At 42.3% G+C, this 8,422-nt stretch overlaps 1 protein-coding gene across 1 annotated transcript; it reads right to left on the bottom strand.

Annotated features, from left to right (window-relative positions):
• Positions 1–3,174: 3,174 nt before the first annotated feature.
• LOC101161890 (meteorin-like protein) lies at positions 3,175–8,404 on the bottom strand. The gene is made up of 4 exons (XM_004071457.4): positions 7,156–8,404; positions 6,482–6,876; positions 5,363–5,422; positions 3,175–3,942 (listed from the first exon to the last, which is right to left on the bottom strand). The coding sequence occupies exons 1-4, from the start codon at positions 7,230–7,232 to the stop codon at positions 3,608–3,610; spliced, it is 867 nt and encodes a 288-aa protein (XP_004071505.1). The 5' UTR covers positions 7,233–8,404; the 3' UTR covers positions 3,175–3,607.
• Between the last annotated feature and the right edge of the window lie 18 nt (positions 8,405–8,422).

Raw genomic sequence — 8,422 nt, 5'->3', positions numbered from 1 at the left:
CCAGCAAAATGTTCGCTTCTTTTGAAATAAAAGAAAAACTTTGTATCCATTATTTGTAACTTTATACTCATAAATATCGAATTTTATTTGACAAAATGGTGTGGCTCTTATTACAGTTTTTGAATAAAGGAAATCAGGTTGATTTTCAGATTGTTTTAGGATTTTACATCCACAAATGAAGTAAAAAGAAACAAAAAATAAGAATCCGTTTGACATGGTTTTTTTTTTACCTCAAAAGATTACCTGTTTCAGTGTTATTTTGTCACTGTTATCAGGTGGTCAACCTTCACTTGGTAAACAGCCTTTGAGTCATGGTGGCCCAGAGGTTGTTTGAGTCACTGACAAAAAAATATTTCACATTTAAAGAGTATGGGGCTTAACCCTAATTATTTACTGTTTAAGAGCAAGATTAATACTTATTTGATTTATTCTTATGCAAATTTAACAAACGAAACGACTGACTGAATTTTATTTGCTTGTTCAGTCCAGCTGTGTGTTTTAGCACAGTAGTACTGCAGAATGAAAACATTTATCACACATTCACAGATTGCAAGTGTACCTTTTTTATTTAAAATTTTCCAATTTTTATATATCTTTTCATGCTACAACTATATAACAGTAGTTGTTTGGAAATGTTTTTTATTTGTTAATTATTCACTAAAACAATGACAGAAACAAGTATTCAGAAAAGACATTACATGCTGTTTTTATCATTGCAGAATAAAAATAACATTGTTTTTAGTACATAATGTTCTTTTAAACCTTTTTTTCTAAATTGAAAGCATAAAAAGTTTCAATTCCAATGCAGATCATGTTAGTTTCGTGGAGGAAAAATAAGGAAGAGTTGCAATTTATGATGCACAAAATGTTGAGCTTTTGAAGAGCTTTTCAAGGCATTGTGGTAGGTTTTCTGTTGAAGGCAATGGAACAAGGCAAACTGCTTTAAATACCAAAACTTCAACACTTATTTAATACCGGAGGAACAAATGAAGCCCATAAATGATGACAAGTGCATGTGCATCTCACAGACTTTCTATTTTTGAATTAAAGATCATTAAAAAACAAAACATAAAAAAGCTTTCCTGTGACCTCAAAGGGTATTGAACAGATTTGGAAAATGGATGGCTGGATAAAACGGCTTCACTCAAAATTCAATTACATCCCATTTTTAACCACAAATGCTGCCCAGATTTATAAGCAGACCAAACGGCGACCCTTTCAAAGCAGAGAGACATCTCTGTTTCAGCTTTGTGTTCCTTCTAGGCCGTTCTTGCTCCCTATTGCTGCAGCAGTGAATGCCCGCTCCAGCCCTGGAGGGTGTCATGCTGTTTCCATATTGTACCCCTGGGCCTCCCCGCAGCAGTGGCCCACATGGGAAAGCAGACCAGGCGGTGGGATAAACCAATTACCCCCCAGTCTGAGTGGACTCCTGCCGGTGCACAACGCAGCAGCTCCGGGGCCAGAGCCCTCCTGGTTTCCATCCCCATGAGAGCCTGCTGGAATTCCCAGAGAGGAGAATAGTGATGCATCGAGAGCCTGTGGAGATATTATTTTTCATTTTCAAATTTGACACGGTGGCCTCCTGGGACAATGCTGCCAGAGGAGAAGTCTAACTGTGCTTGAACACAATTGAAAACTTGATTTTTGGGTGACATTTATCAAAATGTGACACTTTTGTGGCCACATCCTGCATGCAGAGACACAGATGCAAACATCTGATAACAGTTTTAGTATCTCACCACATTTTTGGCATTAGAAACCAAAAGCAGCTAAAATTATTTTTTGACTTAAAATGCAGCTCGTCTGAAAACTGTATATTTTTCCACAAAGCAAAATAAAAATTCCCCCTGGTTTCTTTGAATTCTCAAACCCTGATGGTTTATGTATAACAGCAGCTGGAACTCTGCTCATTATGTCTGCTGGGGGCCTTGTCACTGCAGGGCCATTGTGTGGGCCCCATTCACCGCTCAGTCTTTTACACTTTCATTGGGACCTATTTAGTCCTCGTAAAAAGTTCAACACACCAATTTGTGAGGTTCTGCTCAGCCAGAGAGAAGTGTGGAGGAGCTCAGAAAGGAGTTGCTTTAAAAGTCAATTACCAGTTCTCCTATAAAGGGGGAGGATCCCTGGGCTTTTGGGAGCCTCACATGTGTCTATTCATCTTCTTGGGCTGAGAAGAAAAAGCTTCAGAATTATAAAAGCTTTTTCCACATTCTGTGTTTAAATTTTATGAAAAAGACGATAATTTTGGTGGATTGAAAGATTTTTTTTTCCATTGATTAACACAACTTGACCATTTATTCAGCTTTGAAAGATTTAAAAAAATTGGAGGTATTATATGTTATGAATCCGCAAACAAAGATTTAAATTTTCAAAATTAATAAACATTTCCTGTGAAGCTCTGTTAACAACGCGGGTTCAAGCGGCCACTTCCAATGAAAAGTTGTGCTCCCGCATTCAAAACTCTCCCGTTCACGCATAGCTACACACATTATTAAGACTAATATTGGGCTCAACGTACAAAACTCACATAGAACACACATTTAAAGTTAAACCAGGTCAAACTTAGACCTGTCGAGGACTCAGATTTGGTAGTGAGGTATGGATAGCATCCCCTTTAATCAACGGAAGTGCCAGACGTTTAAAAATTGACTCTGGAGGAGAAATGAATTACTGCAGTTTGTGCTCGGCAGGAATTTTATGACACCAAGTCTTTCATTTGAAACAAACACAAAATGAAAAGAGCACAAGAGTAAAAAAAAGACAGATAAAACAAAACAGTGTGCTAGAAAAGGAGTGGGTAGAAGACAAATCTTGTTTGATCCAATATATGATATTCATATATCAGAATAGAGTTGTGAAAGAAAAAGCCATGGAGCAAAATTTGCAAGATTTGCAGCACTTCGATATTTCACACCAAGCCTCTTCCAACTGTAGGTGGCGGACATGTCATGCGCTATAACAGTAGAAAAAGAAGAAGCCCCGTCCTACTTGTGCACAATATGTGTGAAGACAGATCATCACCAGTGTGAACACCACGGGCTAAATAGGTGTGAACTCATCTTTCGTGTAAAAAAGAAGTCGAGTTTTTACATACCTCAACAGCTTGATATTAAAGATGTAATCATTTTTACATCTTTCAGAAGTGGGTTTGCAACACAGACAGAGGCAGAACAAGAGGATTTGGACATTTATTTGAGTAAAACACACTTTTACAAGCTTATATGTACAACTCTAATCACAAACTGGTGTTCGTAAATGGCAGGGGCTCCTATTTTCTCCCCGCTGCAGTTCATAGGGCAACTGTCACACAGGGGCGGCGAAGTGAACAACAGTTAAAGTGGGGAGCGCCACAAAAAGAAAGTGGCAACCCAACCCCTCCGTGGTCTCCCTGGACTGAGGGCATCGATGGAGGACAAAGGCTGGCCCTCTCAGAGCCTCGGCTCAGGGGGCCCCGCTGTTTGCCCCTGTTCTGTGTTTTTCTCCAGCATTTCTGCGGCGTCACCCCTGCTGGTGACGCTGGATGCCACCTCACTGGAATGACAGCATAACAAGGTTCCTACAGTGCTTTCTTCCGGAGAGTTGTAGCTGCTGACACCGGCATGTCTCAGCCCAGAGGGAAATCGCAGGAGTTTCGACGCTCCTGCCGGGCTTTTTCATAGACGGAGAGGAAAGTTTTGTATCGTGGGGCACAACCCAACCAAGCTTCTCCAAAGTGTTCTGACCCTGTGAAGAGAAACTCTCCATCCCCAGGCTTCACGTGGCAATCCAGCAGCGTGTGAATGTGCCCGTGCCAAGACAGAGAGGGAAGAGAGGCAGATGGATCCAGTTGTTGCTCAAACACTCCACTGCGCTGCCAATACACCCTGGAGGCTGACACCTCCACTGAGGAAGTCTGACTCTGTCGGTCATGGGAGACGTTCTTGATATGAGCTCGAATCACTGGGAAAAAAAAGAGTTTATTTAGGGTTTTCTATAGTGCCTCTCCTGGCTCACATGGATTTTTGCCAAGCGTTCTACCCCTTCAAAGGTTCAACCTCCTTTTGTGTATATTTGTCCACATATGTGGACAGTGAGTCTAAGGAAGTTAAACTATGGGTTCCTTTTTTTCTCCTTGAATTAGAAAACATGTATCTCTCACTATTTATGTGTAACTTCCATTTTTGATCTGCTTGATTATTCATCCTACATTATTAAAGTCCCACTCCAATTATCTTTTGACAAAGCGTTCCCAGTAGTTTTTTAATAATAATTCTTCAAATTCGAGGCAAAATCAAAAAGCCTGTGTTGTTTTCTATGACATAGTTTCGGCAGAGCGGCAGTAGTTAGATCATTCCCTCTGAGGTGTGGGAGGGACTGTTGGCATGGAGTAAGCCTGCCACTTTTTCCTGTCATCCATCTGTTAACACTCTCTCCTGCTGGCTTACAGCCCCTCACACCCCCAACCTAACATTACAGATGCAACAAAAATGGCTAGCAATGTCAGAGCTATCCTATCATACGGTTTTGGGTCAGATACCAGCTCAGACGAGGAAAATGAAGATGTGCATGGATCTATTTGCTAGGGAATGCTTTGAAATGGAGTGATGCAGGGAGCTTGTGGCCTATAGCACCTACGTCCCTGCTACAAGCTTTTTCCAAAGGCATTTTTTTGTCTGCTCCTTATTACCAATGATTTGAGTACAGAAATACTCTGAAATTCAATTTTGAGATTATTTGCTCGTAATATGTCCTCCAGCATCAGGATAATACCACAAGAACATTTTAAAAATGCCAAAAATGGGATTTTCATCAGAGTCGGTCTTAACCCTTGTGCTATCTTAGATGACCCCACCCTTACATTGATGTGTTCTCCCTACCATGACAAAGGTGGATAAAGGTGGAAAGATTTCATGTAATCCATGGACACCAGAGAGGTTCACAAATCATTGAAGAAAAAAGGTTCAGCACACTGTCTAGTGGGTCTATGACCCAACTCCCAACGTTAAGATAGCACAAGGGTTACATGAATTACACACGCGTTCACTTGCTTGCTTCAAATCTGAGATCAAACAAGCTTCCATACCGACAAAGCAGACCAGCAGAGGAAAGGAATTCTGGTCTGGAGGGAGCCTTTTAATAGACTGAACAGCAGTGGTCTGATTGTAAATCCCTGCAGGACTCCACTTGTTATAGGGATTTACTCAGATTCGTGATCAGCAGTGGAAACAACTCAACCTCTGTCTTCAGGAATACATTTTTTATTAAACTGAGTTTGCGTTTTTTTGTTTGTCTAAACTGAGTTACTTTAAAACTAATTTATGATTCAACATTAACCCCATTTGTGTGTAATGAAATGCTCTATTAAGCAGGATGTACCCACCAAAGTCACTGTTGCAGATGGCCATGAGCAGCTCTGCGTCACTGCAGGGTCGACATGAGGCTGCAGAAAACAAGAGTCATCCCAGAAGGTCAGGAACTTTACAGACGTTTTCTACAATATCTTTCTAAGCTCTCTCTGAGCATGCATAAATTAAAGCATAAAGTCTGACGGGGATTGGAGCAGGGTGTCACACCTCTCCAACTCCTCACATACCACCTTCTTTCATCCCCATTGCAGCCAAAGTGGGGTGTAGAGGAAAGAATGTGCTTGCTCCCCTCAAAAATGCTCTGCTCACGCACCACCTCCCCATCAAATCCGCACTAATCTTGACCCCATGTTTGACTTCTTTTGTATCCAGCTAATTGAATGACCCCAAGCCGAAGCGAGGGGCTGTGGAGTCAAACACTCTGACAGACGAGTAATACAGAAAAGATAAACAGGCAGCTGTCTATTATGGACGTAGGATGACATCAGCGCATGGGGGACAGGCCCGCACACATGGATAAATGCTAATCGCCAGGCGCACACAATGATAAGGTATTTGAGGAATCTACAAAGTATTTGAGAGATGAATATGGGCCTCGTGGCCTGCTGCCCCCCAGCCACCCTGAGCTCTGCTATGTCCTCTTTGCTTTGTGCCCTGATGGAAGCCAGACAAGCAGGACAAAACACAAGACTGACCAGCAGCTGCACGCTCTGCAAGGCAGGACTGGATTCTGTAATTAAATAATAGTCCACACCCTCCGCCCTTCACACATCTGTGAGTTCTTAAATTCCTTGAATAAGGTCAAAGCTGTCGCTTTAAATTTGCATCAAATCTTTAAGAGCAAGTATAGTTCCACTTTGAAAAAAGGTAAAAGACTTGATCATCTCCTCTATCTTGTCTAAGCAGCGGAAATAACTTTGAAAAGGACAGAGTTAAAATCTCAAACAATAAAAAATTCGTTTATCACAATTTTTACATTTAAAAAAAAGTCAACTTTGGAGAATGCGGTAAGAAGAGATGAATCTTCTTTTATTAGAAAAGGTTTTCTAATAACCTTTAACTTGAATAACTCGTTCAATTTTTGGCAACTGCACACAACTATGCACCATGATTTGGAGTGGAATTTTACGCACCTTGCATCCCTCCGAGAGGCGCAGTGCTCCTGTTTCCCATCAGCTCGTATCTAAAACCGATCACGTGTCTGCCCCAGAGCTCGTTGCTCCTCGGACTGGCCTGGAGGTAGATTGCGGGCCTCTCTGCTCCATCCGCACTGAAGCAGATCACTTGGCGCCGAGCTCGCGCTCTCTGCTCTTGCATAAGCTGAAGCTTCCCCGCCCGCTCGACGAACATGCTGACCCCTCCGGAGGATGCAAACGGTTTGATGCAGATTCTGTTGCGCCTTGCAGAGGACACTTTGGGGTCGAGGACCACCCTGAGAGCCTGAACCGGGTACAGCCACTTCACCGAACCCTCAGCGCAGCTCAGGCGCACCTGAAAAACAACCCTGGAGTCTGCTGATGCAAAGCCGCTGGATTCAAGGGGGAAAGAAATGAAAATTGACATTTAGTTGATTTCTGTTTCAGGAGAATAAATCGCCATACATAATGTCTTTTACACGGACATGTTTTTGACTCACCAGATTTCTTAGTCATTAAAATATCTGGTTAATAAAATGGTAGATATCGATCAAAATACCGTAATAAATATACACTTCTACATTTGCATTTCTTGCATTCATAAACGTTCCATCATGCCCTCCAGCGGATAATGGGAGATCTTCAGTTGTACGCGACCGACGTTTGCTCACCTTCCGGTCCAGTTGCACAAATCCGCTGCGCCGTGAAGAGCCAGAAAACAGAAAGGAATGATCACATTAAGCAACATCTCCAACACCTGAAAGTAAAAGCTCCTGAAGTGAGACTGCAGAGCAGGGAACTGAGACTGAGGAGCTGCTGGGAGGAAGGACTTTTGAGATCATTCATTGCTTTGGATGCTCCCTCCTCCCTGATTCCTTCCTCGCACACGCGTTCTCCTCATTGAGGCTGTAATGATCTGGTCAAGAATGACCACTTTGTTAAAAGTGACTCATTTGTCCAAATCAACAATTTTTTTGTTCTTAACAAACTGGCTTCAATGTCTTACTTTAACGTGAATGAAAATGTTCAAATTTGTATTTGTGCAGAACAAAACATCTACAGGAGCCCAACACAAGGAAAGGAATTTGTGCTCGAGTGCCATCTAGCGGCAGGTTGATGCAGCCTCACATCTGGAGTAGGAGGCTGTAACTCAGCGACCTTCAATATATCGGGGTCTTATCCAGCTTTCGTCGATCACTAATTCACTGCGCATGCGCAGTTTGGCTCTATTTCAGCCTGCAGGCTGGTTAGAGTCGAGTTATTGGATTCGGTTCCAGGTCGTGGTGGTAGCGACCTCTTGTGGAGGCAAACCCCGTGGACCGTGACGGTGGAGAGACACATCAGAAGCTTCAGGACACCCTGAGTCAGGACATGAAGCCGGAGTTGAAGTTTAGATGTGCAGAGGCTCTTCCAGATGTTGTCACAACTGCACGAGGACGCGTTTGCTGTGGATTTTTCTTCTTCTTTTTTTTAAGTTTATCACTATTTGTCTCTTAATCCTGAAACATCCTGGGATCTGATTTTAAAAAGGGAAAGCTAGAGTGATTTACAGGATCAGATTGGCTCACGTATCACAGAGGGACAAAGAGAAGCTGGTGAATGGCGGCTTTGTGTCCACAAAAACGGCCTCCTGTCCACCTATAACACGCGGGGCCTGAAGACAAAGCAAAGGGGGAAACGTAGGTTTCTGTGAGATCTTAACCTGTTTTTAAAAAGACGATCTTTGATTGTTAAGGCACAAAAGACGCGGGGGAAGCTATTTTTTAAAAGATAAATCATATCATAACACAGCCCTCATGATTTCAAAGTGAACTTAATAGTGATACTTTGAGGCCTAATTGTACTTTTCTATAATATCCGGTCATTTTGGCGGTGATGCATTTTCACTTAGAACCAGCGTCGTGGGTTTTAAAGCTTTGTTTAGGTTCAAATGGCATC

This window comes from Oryzias latipes, chromosome 8 (assembly GCF_002234675.1).
Source record: "Oryzias latipes chromosome 8, ASM223467v1".
In the NCBI taxonomy this organism is placed as follows: Eukaryota; Metazoa; Chordata; class Actinopteri; order Beloniformes; family Adrianichthyidae; genus Oryzias; species Oryzias latipes.
This window is presented reverse-complemented; position numbering and strand designations above follow the sequence as displayed.

Coding starts and splice junctions, on each gene's coding strand:
- LOC101161890 (XM_004071457.4), bottom strand. CDS start 7,232: ATGTTGCTTAATGTGATCATTCCTTTCTGTTTTCTGGCTCTTCACGGC. Junction 6,877..7,155: donor TTGTGCAACTGGACCGGAAG/GTGAGCAAACGT, acceptor CCTTGAATCCAG/CGGCTTTGCATCAGCAGACT. Junction 3,943..5,362: donor CATCTGCAACAGTGACTTTG/GTGGGTACATCC, acceptor TTTTTTTCCCAG/TGATTCGAGCTCATATCAAG.